Raw genomic sequence first — 14,878 nt, forward strand, 5'->3', positions numbered from 1 at the left:
GAGAGAGAGAGAGAGAGAGAGAGAGAGAGAGAGAGAGAGAGAGAGCACGGTACGTATTCTCTCCTCGCGCGTATCTCTTGCGCGATACAAATGGGAAAGAATGTAATGTAAAATAGCTGTTTTATTATGCCGGCCGTTTTCTATTATTCCAAAGGAAGAGAGAGAAAAGGTGGGGGAGAATCGTAAAGGAGAGAAGAAAGACCCAAAAGGGGCTTTGCGCTTACGCCGGAGTGGTTAGGCGTGACACACAAGCGCGCGGAATGTATGATTTATCATTGACTCGCACCACACACATAGGCGCGCCGGCTACGCTTTCAATGGCGATCGTGCGACCGCGGGCGGCGCTTTAATTGGACAATAATTCTCGCGCATTTTCTGCGGCGGCGATAATGCACGCGTGAAACGCCGCACGAAACAATCGGAGCCGTGGCTGCCGGGCCGGCCAATTTCCGGCAAGATCCTACTTCGCCTTGCTTAAAAAGCACGAGAATGAAATTTGCATGTTATTACGGTTTGCGCGTTCTTTATTCATAAGCCCGCCTCTCCGTTAAACGTAAACAAACATGTCGTTTCGGCCTTTGCTCCCTGCCGCGGGGCACAGGCGGGGCCCTTTATTCTCTATTTTTTTCAGACGCGCCCCGTGTAAATTAAAATGCGAATGCACGTTAAAGCGCACGCGATTGAATCAGTTTCGCGTATTTGGCGATCGACGACGAGAGGTAGAAGAGCGCTTAAAAAAAGAGAGAGAGAATCGCGCAAGTCAATCTGTGTCTCTTTCGCGAATAATCATGATTTCACGAGCCTCACGAGTTTCGTTTATTACGTCGCGCTCTCTCTCCAATTCATTACACTGCATAATTAATGAATAATTTATAATAACGAGCTATACATCCACTTAATTAATTTCACCCGCGTCACGGCAAATTTTCGCTCTTTTCTTCTCTTTGTTTTGCGAATTGACGCGAGAAGCAGAGCTTGCGGGGCGAATGTTGAAACAACTGTGTTCAACAGAGAAAACTGCTTTGCGACTGTTGTTAAATCAACACTTGGCGAAAATTACAAATGTGAACAAATGTATTACATCATCTAATGAATTCGTTCACTTTTGCATTTTTCACTACGTTGTGTCAGGTCGGTATTCATAGTCAGATCTTATAGTTAAAATCGTCTTAAGTTATCCTCCAGATGCTCTACAGATTATTTCATTAGCTATGGAATATTTAAAGATGAACTTAAGACGGTCTTAAATATAAGATCCGACTATGAATACCGGTCTTAATACACAATCGATTCCCCGATTAATACACGTTCCTAGATTCAGCCAAGATTAGGAGCATACGCCAATCAGATTGACGAATTCTTCAACAGTTGCGAAGCAGCCTCCTCTGCCGAAAATGCCGCCAATGGCGGGACCACTAAATGATGTTTTGTCAGTGGTGTCAACGTGTGAGACGCTGGTCTGTGAGTAGCTGGTGAATAAAAGACTGCTTCGTGAAGAGGATGAATAGCACACTTTCGGATGAGAGGCAAGACTGTTCCCAACAGTGATTACGTGTCTCCTCGTCGTTGACGAGGAAAAGGAACCGTTCGAATTGCTCGACGTACATGCTACAAGCGCGCGCGCGTGCACGCGATATATTTAATTTCTCTCGCGTTCTTCTCGTTTCGCTCCTGAAGAAATCGCACTCACCGGTCGGCAGAGCAATTCCCACGAGAAGGAACAGGACGACACAAGCGAGCCCCGCGCGGCTCGAACGTTTCTCGATGCACATAACGCGCCGCGTTCGCACCGGCGGCATTCAAACGCTCGTACCGCGTCGCGCGGCCGCTCGCGTGGCTCTGAGTGTTCCTCGTTAGATTTTGAGTTTGAAACGCCGCTGCTCTCTCTCTCTCTCTCTCTCTCTCTCTCTTTCTCTCTCGCGCCGCCTCTCCTCCTCGTCGCTCCAGTTCCATCTCGCTTTGCGCGTTGCGGGACTGGCGGGCGGCCGGCGCGCAGCTCCTGGATGCTGCGAGCGGTCCAGCGAGGCGCGCCTGCCCGATGACAACCCGTTATACGACTCGCGAGCCGACCGGTAGTGGGCGCCACGAGCCTGGCGCGCCGCGCAGAGGAGATCCGCGAAGGATCCGTCGCGAGTGAGCGCCGGCGAGGAGCGGCCGCGCGCTTTTCTCTTACCATGGGAACGCTATTTGGCAGATCCCTGCCGCTTCGTTGCTCCCATCGCGAGATCAGATCAGCTGATTGTTAAGCGGAGAAATTGCACGATCGACGGATCGATTATCCGTACGGATAATCATCAGGTGAGAAATAATCCCGAGGGATTCAGCCTCGATCTCTCGAAAAACACGGAGAGAATTATCCGCCGTCCGTGAATCCTCGCGCGCACTTTTTATTTCCGTCGAGTCGTGCATATCTCATCATACATTTCATCAAAACGAAAATCTCCCTCATCGCCTCGCGATATGTCACATCCAAATAGTAAATCGCAAATCGCGATCTTTGACCGCGCGATATGAATCATCAGTTCTCGACGGTAGCCGCGCGATTACGAACGCCAAGGTCAAAGTACAACTATCTTATCTCACACGTATGACTCAAGCTTGTTGACAATGCTAAATCGTGGAGCTCAGTCTGAGTGTCGTGTCACGCGTGCCATTCACGAGCCTCGAAAGTCTTTCAATGTCCGACGGAGAAACGCTCGAAGGTAATGTGCGAGGCCGACATGTTCGAGAATGTCGAGTTGTGAATGGATAGGTAAGGACTGACGAATGAGGCGCTCTCACCAGAGCGCGTAGAGAAAGTAACCCGACCGAAATTGCACCAGTTCCCACCGGTTACACCGGTTCGTCGGCTCGCGCCGGCTTGACTTGAGGAGGAGGTGGAGACGCGCGCTCCCATCGTACGATCGTTGGCGCCATTTGTCCTCGTCGTAGAGTCGACCTAGCTCTCCGCTGTAACACCCACGGATATCGATCCTACGGCGCGTTCCGAGCGTCCCGAACGACGTACGCAAGCCCGACGAGTCGAGGCGACGAGGAGAGCCACCCCGGTGTAGCTAGTTCATGCTCGCGCGCGCGTCCCTTCGCACCCCCGCTCGTCCTCTCTCACTCTCTCTCTCTCTCTCTCTTTCTCTCTCTCTTTCTGTCTCTGTCTTTCTCTTTGTCGTATCCTCTCCTTCTCTTCCCTCCCTCCCTCCTCCTCCTCCTCCCTTTTCGTCCTCCTCCTCGTGAGCAGGAGCACGGCAAACGGGCGAGATGAGCGACCAGGAGGACCTGGATTATTACATCATGTTCCCGCCGTTTCCGCCGTCCCCGAAGGACCCGACGCTGACCACCAGCGGGCAAGACCAGCGGGAGGAGTTCGTGTTCGTATACGAGGAGGACAAGCGGCCGGTCGTCGTCCTACTAGGATGGGCCGGCTGTCAAGACCGTTACTTGGCCAAGTACAGCGCGATCTACGAGGAGAAAAGGTATTCCCGCGACTCTCTCGCCGATTTTACGCGCGGCTTCGAGCTCGTGCGAGCGCGAGCTCAGTGAAAACCCGAGTCGGTGGAGCATCGGTAGACAGCCGGAGATGCAGAAAAGTGCAACTCGTGTCGCAATTTTTTATCTGGTCACTCGAGCAAGCGATACACCGCGAAGTGACATCCGGGTCTCGGTGCGTAGTTCGCGGGATCGATTGAAGGTGAAGCGAGGTGAAGCCTCGCTTGGCGAGGGAAGTCCTCGTTTTCCGCGGAAATTGCTTCGAGTGAAGTTCGAGTTGTTCGAGTTAGAGACGGTAGTGCGCGTCCGCTTCATTAGGATCAAACCGGTCGAACAAACAATGATCGATGCTGCATGGCCGGCGTGTAACGCGACTTAATCGCGCGTTAATTCCCATTACTGTATCTCTGTTCATTCCCGCAGCTGCATCACGCTGCGTTACACCGCGCCGGTGGAGTGCCTGTTCTGGCGCAGGGATAAGATGCCTTACATCGGCAAGCGGCTGCTGCAGGTGATCACCGACAAGCGGCTGGACGAGCACCCGATCTTCTTCCACGTCTTCAGCAACGGCGGCGCGATCCTCTATCAGCACGTTAGCCTCGCCATGCAGAGAGCTAACACGCCGTTCGAGGTAGACAGCGCGAACTCTGCGCTGAACTCTGTCGCGGAAACTCTCAGGGCGCGATCCACGCTGCCATCGCGCCAGATTTTGCGACTCTTCGCGAAGTCGGGACGTGTTGGTCTTCAACGAAGACCTACGCCGAGATTCGGCGAGTTATTGCATCGACCCGTCGATTCCCAACTTTGAGTAAATCTGTCGAGATTCAAAATTGAATGCACCGCGGGAGAAGCGCTATGCAAAATCATGTTGTAAAGCGCGATGGTGGCCCACTTTTTTGCGTGAGAATACGTAAAGAGAAATTGTTCTACTCCACCAAGAAAAGAGATCGCTCGTTTTACTTTCCTTCTTTGAAGTAAAGGTTATCTTCAGCAAAGAGTACTTTCTCTCTCTTGATGATAGACTTCAAATATACTCATTATAAGTTTCGAGAAAGCTCATTACTATGTACTCAAGAGAAGAATTTACTCTCTTTGCGAGAATACCGAATTTTAACCAGGAGAAAGTTGGTTCTCTACTTTATATAGTAAACAGAACGAATATTTGTTTTAATTTTGTATTCCTGATTGAAATACTAAACTTACTAAAATTCAAAATATATCTCGAATAAATTTGATGCTCGTGACGAACTTATGATGGATTTGTGGATATACAAGTTTTATGAAATACTTGAAACAAGTAACATTTACTCTAAAATGTATTTTTCTGTGTGTAGCAACAGTCGCGATACGCAGTTCGATAATCCGCAACTGGAATTGCAGGTCCGAGGAGTGATATTCGACAGCGCGCCCGGAGAGAGAAGATTAACGGCGCTCTTCAAGGCGATCAGCGCGATTATCGGCGGTCATCCCCTCACGAACCTGCCCATGTCATTCGTCATCACGTTCTTTATATCTGTGTTGTGGTTCTTCGAGGTAAACGGCTTGCATGCTCGATAAGCGCACGTCAGTCAATGCTGCCGGGAAATCACGGCTTCCTGATCGTCGCGATTGGAAATTAATTTCTTTTCTTCTTTTAACTGCAAGTGTTCGTTGTAGACTTGTTGCTCTGCTCATTGTTTTGGACTCTGTGACAGCAAAATTGTTTTATTAGAAGGACTAGTTCCTTAATTGTCGAGCAAGGCTATGTTAAACCTAACGATTGGCGATAGAATTAAAAGGAAGAAAACTTCAGAATCGACTTTTGTCGATCATCTTTCGATTCATTGATAACAGACACGAAATGATCGTCGAGTCTATTGATTTCAGGTTTGTGTCGACGTTACCTGTCAACTCATATGTCGATTCTTGTTCATTAGGTGATCGCGCAGGCGTTCAGCAGAACTCCCATCCAGACGAACCCGATCGCCCTCGCCGAGGAAGCCTACTCCTGGCCTCAGCTGTTCTTGTATTCCAACAGCGACACTCTGATCCCAGCGTCCGTGAGTTCCCTTCGTCTTCTAAGTCAGAGCCTCGCAGCGATGGCCACGTCTCTCAGGTCCACGTCGCGCACGGAAGAAAGATTTGAGTTTGGGTAACTGAATGGGGGACCAGACGACAAATACAAAATCATATTTATGGCCTTTTAACCGGAAACATTCGCCTGAACATTCAACCACATTAAAACTCAGTTAAAATAACAATTTTCTAAATACCTCCTGCAAAGAATCTGGTTTTCATCTGGTCCTAGAAGTAACAGAAAATTCAGTTACACCAACGGAACTGTTTTTCTTCCGTGCATTTTCTCAGTTGCCGTAAGTCTCTCTAGGAATCAAACATATAGGCGAGCACACATTAATTTCTTCATCCCTGATGAAGAAGAAAGATCTGTGAGACCGGTCTAAGATGCGAGCAGGTTCTCCCACGCTGAGAGGGTGAACGCTCCGAGAATAGATGCGCTGGAAATAACTCGCGGATCTCCAAAATCTGTCCAGGACGTGGAGAAGTTCGCCAGCCGACGGGCCGAGCGTGGCGTGCGAGTGCAGCTGGTGCTGTTCACCAATTCGCCGCACGTCAAGCACTATGCCACCTACCGCGACGTCTACGTCAACACTGTGTGCAGCTTCGTCCACGAATGCCTGACCTCGCCGAGTGCGTCCAGGAGCCTGCTGTCGTCCCTGGACCGCGGCGACGATCACGGCTCCCAGGGCTACGACGCGCCGCCGGGACTCATCAAGCGCGTCGTGCTGCCACACGAGGCCACCAGTCAGCAGAATTAGAGAGGAGAACGGGAGAGACGTTAATAGATAAAATAGAGTACCCGCCTGCGGGATCGCGCCGGGATCCCGCGGGTGTATAAAGGGAGAGAGGATCGTTCGTTCCCGTATACGCGCAAGAATAACCGCGAGAGACGAAAGAATTGAAAAGTAAAACGCGCAGAATTTGTTCAGGGGAAGCGCGGCTTCCTGATCGCCACGAGTAGGAACATTGATTCCCCTTTTATTTATTTATTTATTTATTTATTTATTTGTTTTTTTTTGCGATGTGTTCCCTTCTGGTCGCTTCAACTGCTATTTTTGATTCTGTGATAGGACAATTGTGTTATTAGAAGTTATTAGTTCCTCAAGAGTAGAGTTAAGCTACGTCGAAGCGAACGGTTGGCGATAGAACCGGAAGACAGACGGCCCACAGAACTCGGGATCAGTTCCCGACTGCGAGGATCAGGAACTCGATCTACCCAAAAACGAATTCCCGGGCGTTCTTTTCGACTCTTTCGTTTCGCGCGAAAGGCAAAGGGACGATGTCCGAGATGCTGGAAACGGTGCTACGTTCGTCGGAACGCGTAGAGCTATTTTGTACGAAGTGTGCTTATCATTTCGAGTGAAGAAGTCTAGTCGATGAGCCGAGGGAGACCGCACACACGGTGGCGTAAGATCTTTCGAGAAGTTCCGTTGCGCGCCAAAAGACGCGCCTCCACGTACCTCACTCGAGGTACGAAAATTTGCCGAAGCCTACGCTGATTCTCACGTCTCTGTGTACGTTTACTCGAGCCTCTTGCGATTCCTACGAACACAGCCGGTTCACAGAAGACTCATCATGCATCCGCGACTCGTCCACGCGACTCGTCCACGCGACTCGTCCACGCGAATTTGCACGGCGATTCGCTTTATCTGGCGATTTCGCTCCAGCGATCGCGTGTTCAATGAATCAGAGCCGAGATCACCCCCCGGGGCGAGTTTGCACGTTTGCACTGTTTGCGGCATCGTGAGAGCCTTGTCAGAATGTCCCCCGGTCCTCGCGGAGGCAACGAAAAAAACAGCCGACTCCACACGTCCTCTCTCTCCTTCGCCTTAATTTCTCCTACGTTGTCCCCGTCTCAGCTTGATTCTTCGTTTGTAAACTTCCGTTCGACCTCTTCCGCCACCGCGTGTCCGAGCGATCACGCCGATCCTTTTAGTAGCTTACAAAGTACTCGTAGTCATGGACGCGCTCGTTCCAGCGTATCCTCGCGAGCGACGCGATTTCTCGTTTGTCGACGGGTATTGTTCTCCGACGATGGGACGATGAGACGCGATCTCGATAGGATAACGATCGATTGACTAATTTCTGGGACAGGATCGATGCGTTTCTAGGAAATCCTACGTAATAAACAGTATCTCGCGCAATGTTGTCGCTTTCACTCTTTACATCTTTACGCAAAGAGAGAACCCGCACAAAAGAATCAAGCTGGACTTGATTTGAGCTTTCGCAACTCACAGCTCGATTGCATGGCATTTAATATCGACTAAGGAACTACGAACGCGCGCTCTCGCGCAAAATTCTCCTTGTATCTAAAAAATTATATCAGTGATAAACTCTCGTCGCCCGAGAGTATAGCTGTATCGGGTGTCGTTGCAAAACACATCTATACATATATATATAAATAATATAATATATTTTGATCTGTCGATTAGTTACACGAATAAAGACTGATAAATATCTGCGACATTCTGTTCTCATTTAATCTATGATGATAATGTCCAAATTTATCTTCTCCCTTTTTTCTGATCGCGATTTCAGTGTTCCTTTTTTATTAGACTAGGCCAGAAAACACAGGAACACTCCGACACTAAAGTCACGAAGCCTGAGCTGCCAAAATTGACAGCAAACAACACGCGTGAAGCAAGCCGCGACGCAGCAACGATACAACCAATTAACATTCAATTAACATTGAAAAGAGCCAGTGATAGAAGATTGAGTTCTGACATTGTTCGCTGATCGGGTATCGTGTCGAAAAGGTTGTCATATCAATGACTACCGCACAAACCACGGACTTCCTCCTCCCGTCCGAACGTCGCTTGAGTTTCAAAAAGCTCGCTGAAAAGTGGAAAATATAATCTCATAAAGTGTAACTTGGGGAGAATTCGGAAAAAAAGAGAATCAAACGCGACGGTTCTTCGTCCTTAGGATCGACAAACGTCGGCGACGTTATCCGCTATATCTCATTGTGCATCCATTTCCTTCATCGCGACGAGGCAGATCTCCGTCCGCGCCAAGGAGCAAAATCGCGAGGAGTACAACCGAATTAACGGCTTGACAGTTTTTGTTCAAAACGCAGAGCGAGAAGCGGCAAGGAGAACACCGTCGATACACACAGTTAAGTCAAAAGACAAATTGCCCGCACTGCCTGCGACGAGGTGAGCGCGCAGATCATACAATCGTGAAACTCTGCTTGCGCACAGATACAAAATGTCAATTTTCAGTGACTTCAAGAGATTGCGTCGCGCTGGTCGAAACGCGGCGAAAGGAACGACGGGACTTCATGGGTCTACGCTGCCCAGGGTGGGTGGAGATAAACGCCATCCCGAAAGATCCAATTGTATAAACGCTTACATAAAGTAAAAAAGCGAAACCTATTTTTCATTGACAATTGCACAACGTGCAAGTCGGTCATCACGCGTTCAAGAAACTTCTGGAATTTCCGCAGAACACGCTTGACTAAAATCGACAAGCGGAAATTGTCAAGATCCTCGCGAGATCTCGACCGCGCCGACAATCTGGATTCGCGAAGGAAACGATCGAGCAGCAATGTCGATGGCAGTCCACGACTCGACACAGTTCCAAATCAGATCAAGACGAAGCGACCCAAGGAGGACACTCAGGCGGCTAAGCGCGACATCGTACGTTCACCCTTGTGAACGAATTTCTAATTTAATAGCGTGTCTTATCTTCAGCCGAACTCTCACGAAGTAGTACACTTGCATAATTTACATGTGTTAGTTAAAAATTTTGCTGAGATCATTACAAGTTCGCGAGCTCTCTCTCTCCTCTTCTCTCTCTTTCTCTCTTTCTTTTCGTCATGGAAAAAACTCATTATTGACGTTAATGAGAAAACTCCCCGAAACACAGATAGCGGAAAATATAGCGAAGCAGGGCAAAAAGTTGCGCGCGAGTCCCGTGAGGGTCCCGGCGACGAGTAATTTCGTCTACGAATTTAATCTGCACGGTCGTGCTGAGCGCACGAATTCATTAACATCGCAGGCCCGCTCGCACTCCACGCATAATTCGGACCGAGGACTGCCTCCTGCGAAAACAGGTGTCGAGCCGAAATTATATATTCCGGTTATACCATCCGATTACTCGCCGAATTCCGTGCAATTTTAATTATATGGGACACGCGTGAGGAAGGGACGGGAGTGGCAACGCGGAGGGCGAGGAGGAGAGGATGCATATTTTGTGATGAATTTTTTACATCATATTTTTTCGACGAATCTCTCAAATGTCTGGAAATATAACGTCCAAGAATATAATGCGAGACATCTGCCATTTTCGTAATATCCGTTGATTATGCGTAGCTCCTGCATCGGTCAAATCTGCATTAATTCGTAACACGGATCTCGCGAAGCGAAAGACGCCTGTCCTGCCGGAATTAAATTCGCGTGCTGATTTCATAACGGCTGATCCAAATTCGATTATAATGAGTTTCAATCGGGACGCACGCTTGCCGATACTAAGTAGAGAGGACCAGACGAGAACGTCGTGCAAACTTGATAAACGTGAGTCTCTTTTTGTTATCTTCCCTCTTGTCTGCTTCGTCCTCTTCCTTCCTTTTTCCATTGTTGCGATTGCAAATGCGGGAATCGTCATTCGCACTCCAGACGAGCAGAGCAACGTGGATCGCGAAGTGGAACACGTGAAGTCGGCTTGGCGAGCGTTGCGGGAAGGAAGGGATCGGAGGAAGGAGAGAGCTCGCATCGGCAACGCTTCCACGACAAGGTGGTCCAAGATAGTCGACAGAATGACGCGTGACGTGGACAGAGTTCAGAAGCGCTGCCTGGATCCCTGGGCGAGTCGTTGCTTGCGCAAAAGCGCGAGCGACGTCTTCAGAGCGGGGATGAGCAAGTCGAGCCTGGAGGAGGATAGTGAAGTCGCGAGAAGCACGATCTTTCCCAAGGGGAAAGCTAGCTTCCAGTCGGCAAGTTTGAATCGCTCGAGGAACTTCGACGTTGATCCGATCGATTGGGACACGATGCGACTCCACGAAGCTACGAAGGATATCACGACGGATGAACGCTCGAACGAGGATTCGCTCTCGTCGCAACGCACCACGAAGATGCGACCTGATGCATGTACTAACGCGCGTAACATCGACGTCAGATCGGTTCACACGATCGTAAGTAGCCGTAGTGAGAGGCGAGATGCAACGAGAGCAGCGCTCAGAGACGTCGGTGCGACGAGAGCGAGCGTCAGGGCTTCCGTCGACGAGTACCTGCGGAACTGCGTCGGCGAGTTACGCCGCAAGCTGCCCGATATCGAGGAAGACAAGGCGGAAGAGCGTCCGCGAGACGTGGAACCGTCGGCGAACGACATCGCGGACATGCTCGCGAGCCTCAATATCGGATCGCGCGGGCTCCACGACGACTTCTTCCTTGAGAAACGTGACGATGCCGGCGTCGACACGGAGGAAAGCGCGAGAGAGGACCGTTGGAACGCCGCGCAAACAACGTTCGCCGATACTATACGACAGGATCGGATAGTAAATGACGATAAGTCAGTTGAAGACAGTTCGTCCGAGCTCGTCGACGCGAGATCCGCTTTGAAACAATCAAGCGCAACAAGTTGCGAGGGTGACGCTTTTATTAAAATAGGATTGAACGTTCTGAACAAAAGTGTACCCGGGGATAAACTGTCGCAAATGTTGCAGTCGGAATACTTGAGAAAGGACCTGCTCTTATAATTCACGTAATAACATCAGCCGCGCGTGATCGCATAAGTGTGCTCTGCATAAGTTACATTGTAGAATCAGCTCGCTTTGTATTGCTCTTAAATCATTTTTAACTTTAACATTTTACAAACTTTGCTGTTTCTCGGTTTCCCCACGACATACCGATGAAGCGTGTGTGCTGTGTCTCTTTCTCCTTCTCTCTCTTCGATGTTTTAAATTACTTAAAAATATATATATATATACATATAAACGTGAAAGTTAAAATTTCTTTTATATACACAGTCTTATGAGTTTTATAGAATATACATCTTGCGTCCTATGTAACTCTGACTAAATAAAAATCTGATATATCAGAACATATATATATATATGTGTATCACAAAACGTTGTCCACTAATTTATTATGTATATATACATATATAAATAAAAGCGCATGATGTCATAAACATGTACACACGCCCTCGATGAATCCTCGAAGCCAATTCCGTTCTGTACATTTATGCTACGTATAGATAGAGATTATGGCACTATTCGTGAAAATCACATTCGGTTAATTCCATGATTAAAGTATAAATACGATATCTTGATATGTTATCGACTGGCCGATATTTAATGATCGAACGCGCCGCGTGTGCGTGTGCGTACGTGTGTATGCGTGTAGGTCCTTGCGAATATTCACAATCGATGCACTAGAAATCGTTCACAACAGGCTCAGTGTAAACACCCATCTCTGCATTGTCTTCGACAGACATTTTGTCGTTGCTTTCTCTTCGGTGGCGCACAACCGCTGCCCGAAAAGTAGAGCATATCACAATACTGGAAGCGCCGAGCTGTGGCTCTGGTATATTATAGCCCCGGTAAAGTTAATCGCGGCCGCCAACACGAAAACCGGCATCCACCAGCCGTGCGAGGCAGTCACTAATTCGGCCGTCAGCGGGCCGCACAGAATTCCAGGTACTGTCGCCTGAAAATTGACGTGGTGTCAACTAATGTTGTACCGATGTGTACGTGTGTGTCTGTATGTGTAGATACATTTCGAAAAATATTCTTACAATTGTATTTGAGACTGCGAATGTAACTCCCGCATGATTCGGAGCTATGTCCGCGTGATTACTGAGATGCCCGGCAGAATTGCACGCGCAAAGGCCCATGGATATCGAAACGAAACTGCAAAATTGTAATTTAGATATAACTCTTATGAAAATCGCTTTCATCTCCATGAAAAGTATAAATAATAATCATTATGAGAAAACAATCGATATTGCAAATTTGATACGACATTACATACGTGATAATGATACAGAGATTGTTGTACGTACATGACGGCGGCAAGGAGATTATCTACGGCACAGAAAGCCAATAGGAATGCACCCGGTCCCACTAGGCCTATGTTTGTCATTAATCTTCTCACAGATAACACCGACCATCTCTTTTGTATCAAGCTATCGGCGCTGTGGCCAGCAACTGTAATAAGAGATATGTTTCTATAAAATATAAATTCTAATAAAGCTGAGAGATAACGATTGTATGCTATGCACTCACCAATACCAATGAGAGAGTTAACAATGTAAGGGAGCGCCGTCAAGCTAATGCTTTCCTTGTTTGCAGACAGATTTCTTGCCAAGTAAGTTGGTAGCCACTGCATTATTATGTAGTTAGTCCAGTTCATCGCGAAATGCGCTATATACAAAGCCCACAAAGGCCAATGGGCAATGAATTCGGTCCATCGTAAACTTCTGTTTTGAGCTACCTGCCAAATATCAAGAAATAAGAGTGTTGCATCTACTGTAGGGTAGTTGAATGTAAGCAATTGAACTTTCAAATTTACCTTAGGAACAAACAATGGTATCTCATCCTGAGAATTAGTCTCCTGATACAATATCAGCCACAACAAAGTCCACAGAATACCTATAGTCCCAAATAGATAAAATCCAGTTTGCCATGCCAAGTGTGGACATATCTGAAAGAAGTACACAGTGAAGGACATATACTTATCTGCAATTCGTGAAACACAATTTTCCAAGTGGACTCACAACAGATGCGACCACTTGGCCAACTGAACCAGCAGCTATCAGATAACCAAAAGCACGTGATCTTTCCTCCACAGGAACATTATGAGCGAATAAGTGAAATATCACCGGTAGGCCTGCACAGAAAACAGAATACTGTTGATCTCTCAGCCTCAATATATCAAATCATGGTCCTACTGGTTGTCCTGCTGTTCTCTCAAACTCACCCAGTCCTTCTCCAAGTCCTAAAACTACTCTACAAACTATTAACAGTGGCACTGATTGTGCCAACAGTGGAGTGATCACTGTGCTAATCGACCATAACAGAACCGCCAGCATGAGCACTGTCTTGCATCCAAAGCGACTGGCTGTGCTTGCACCGATAATCTTAAAGGAAGAAACATTGTGTTGACACAAATAAGCAATGTTTACACGAAAACAATATAACAACGGTGAGGATAAGCAATGATAGACTGTTGCTTCACCTGACTAGTGAAGTATCCGAAAGCGAAGGCGGACAGTATCCAGCCCTGCCAGTACAAGTTCCACTTGAACTCGTCGGTCATCGGCACGATCGCCATCGGCATGATGACGCGGTCCGCGGCGTTGATGAAATTCGCGGCGGAGCAGAGCGCTACGATCCGCGATGTGCGGGGCAACATCCTGAATCTCGGCATTCTCGACCTCTGTGAATCGACCAGTTGTCCACTAGCGGTGTCAAGCAGCAGTCACATCGCACTGTCCAAATCAACCCCTCGCGACGTCCGTACGTCTCTCCCTTGCGCTCCTCGTGTTTCGCGCAAATCGTGCACGCGCTCGTGCTTCACGTGGAACAAAGGGAAAGGGAGCGAAACGCAAGGGTGAAAGCGGAATAGAGATCTAACCTCCGCACCGTCGTGAGAGTCGAGAGGTCTCACGATCGAGTATCGCGAGAGTTCACGGGTGAAATGCTCGAAATCATCGGGAACGTGCTGACGCGCTTGTATCGCGGCGATAAACGCGTCGTGTTGATGTTAGAAATTGTGATTAAACGTCATAATGATCGAGCGGAACACGAGCACGTACACCGTGAAATTGACGATTCGACGTGTCAACACATGTGGTCTGTTCCTTTCAGCTGCAATAAGTTAGAGTGAAAGAAAGTGTACTTATCTCACTTTAACTTATCGCATCACTTCAGCAGTGCAGATAAAAAGAACAGACCAAAAGTGATCCTGGAGAGCGATAAGTCGATATCAGATTCTGCGAGATTCGAGTATTGTCTCGATATTTTCAAATTTGACTGATCCCCATTTATAATTTATAATTTCTGTAACTAGATGTTGTTAGATTTTATTCTTGCTTTTTATTACATAAATGTCATTTGATTGCTCACAGACAACGAACAAGTCAATATAATGCTCGTTAGCAAATGAGAAAGAAAGAGAGAGAAGCTTTAAAATACATATTTTTTTACTTTAAGTAAGTTTTCAATGCATTTTTCATAAAGTTTGTTGATTATCGTGCCTCAACATAATAGATTTGCATAAAAAGAAATTAATTCAATTTCGAACGATTTATTTAATAAAACTTAATATTCGAAAAATTAAATATTAAAAGTTAATAAATAGGGTTTGAGTCTCGGCTAAATTACTTGTTTTAGTGCTCG

At 47.6% G+C, this 14,878-nt stretch overlaps 4 protein-coding genes and 1 long non-coding RNA gene across 12 annotated transcripts in view; 2 read left to right on the top strand and 3 right to left on the bottom strand.

The window, feature by feature from the left end:
- The window catches only part of LOC116854027, a 50,922-nt gene extending 49,088 nt beyond the window's left edge, over positions 1-1,834 (bottom strand). For all 5 annotated transcript variants that reach the window (XR_004380067.1, XR_004380066.1, XM_032835489.1 and 2 more), the window contains exon 1: positions 1,691-1,834. Coding sequence is in view for 3 of the 5 variants with exons in the window: in XM_032835489.1 (XP_032691380.1) it covers positions 1,691-1,799 (109 nt within the window). In the remaining 2 variants the exon portion in view is untranslated. The remainder of the gene's footprint in view (positions 1-1,690) is intronic.
- Positions 1,835-2,105: 271 nt separating this feature from the next.
- Positions 2,106-8,002, top strand: LOC116853953 (transmembrane protein 53). Of its 3 annotated transcripts, none has more exons than XM_032835349.1 (6): positions 2,106-2,752; positions 3,233-3,467; positions 3,904-4,111; positions 4,861-5,013; positions 5,397-5,519; positions 6,012-8,002. In XM_032835349.1, exons 1-6 carry the CDS (start codon positions 2,731-2,733, stop codon positions 6,294-6,296), a joined length of 1,026 nt encoding a protein of 341 aa, XP_032691240.1. In that variant the 5' UTR covers positions 2,106-2,730; the 3' UTR covers positions 6,297-8,002. The 3 variants fall into 3 exon arrangements, with proteins under 3 accessions (XP_032691240.1, XP_032691242.1, XP_032691241.1); XM_032835351.1 differs by having other exon boundaries at positions 2,106-2,298; XM_032835350.1 differs by having other exon boundaries at positions 2,107-2,752; positions 2,823-3,467.
- LOC116853955 lies at positions 5,009-6,012 on the bottom strand. The gene is made up of 3 exons (XR_004380054.1): positions 5,733-6,012; positions 5,364-5,615; positions 5,009-5,165 (listed from the first exon to the last, which is right to left on the bottom strand). It is a non-coding gene; the product is annotated as an uncharacterized LOC116853955 (long non-coding RNA).
- A 1,485-nt stretch (positions 8,003-9,487) lies between the features above and the next one.
- On the top strand, positions 9,488-11,255 carry LOC116853952. The gene is made up of 2 exons (XM_032835348.1): positions 9,488-9,592; positions 9,852-11,255. Exon 2 carries the CDS (start codon positions 9,974-9,976, stop codon positions 11,231-11,233), a length of 1,260 nt encoding a protein of 419 aa, XP_032691239.1. The 5' UTR covers positions 9,488-9,592; positions 9,852-9,973; the 3' UTR covers positions 11,234-11,255.
- Positions 11,116-13,907, bottom strand: LOC116853951 (sodium-dependent phosphate transport protein 1, chloroplastic-like). 2 transcript variants are annotated; one of them, XM_032835347.1, is made up of 8 exons: positions 13,716-13,907; positions 13,458-13,617; positions 13,255-13,367; positions 13,050-13,181; positions 12,764-12,971; positions 12,541-12,685; positions 12,274-12,388; positions 12,030-12,185 (listed from the first exon to the last, which is right to left on the bottom strand). In XM_032835347.1, exons 1-8 carry the CDS (start codon positions 13,905-13,907, stop codon positions 12,030-12,032), a joined length of 1,221 nt encoding a protein of 406 aa, XP_032691238.1. The 2 variants fall into 2 exon arrangements, with proteins under 2 accessions (XP_032691237.1, XP_032691238.1); XM_032835346.1 differs by having other exon boundaries at positions 11,116-12,185; positions 12,764-13,181.
- Between the last annotated feature and the right edge of the window lie 971 nt (positions 13,908-14,878).

The sequence above is a fragment of the Odontomachus brunneus genome, unplaced genomic scaffold (assembly GCF_010583005.1).
Source record: "Odontomachus brunneus isolate Ranch 3 - 2012 unplaced genomic scaffold, Obru_v1 Obru_scaffold_007, whole genome shotgun sequence".
NCBI lineage: Eukaryota > Metazoa > Arthropoda > Insecta > Hymenoptera > Formicidae > Odontomachus > Odontomachus brunneus.

Coding starts and splice junctions, on each gene's coding strand:
- LOC116853953 (XM_032835349.1), top strand. CDS start 2,731: ATGTCGAGTTGTGAATGGATAG. Junction 2,753..3,232: donor GTCGAGTTGTGAATGGATAG/GTAAGGACTGAC, acceptor CCTCGTGAGCAG/GAGCACGGCAAACGGGCGAG. Junction 5,520..6,011: donor ACACTCTGATCCCAGCGTCC/GTGAGTTCCCTT, acceptor AAATCTGTCCAG/GACGTGGAGAAGTTCGCCAG.
- LOC116853952 (XM_032835348.1), top strand. CDS start 9,974: ATGAGTTTCAATCGGGACGCACGCTTGCCGATACTAAGTAGAGAGGAC.
- LOC116853951 (XM_032835346.1), bottom strand. CDS start 13,907: ATGCCGAGATTCAGGATGTTGCCCCGCACATCGCGGATCGTAGCGCTC. Junction 13,368..13,457: donor AGGACTTGGAGAAGGACTGG/GTGAGTTTGAGA, acceptor TTTTCTGTGCAG/GCCTACCGGTGATATTTCAC. Junction 13,182..13,254: donor GCCAAGTGGTCGCATCTGTT/GTGAGTCCACTT, acceptor TACTTCTTTCAG/ATATGTCCACACTTGGCATG.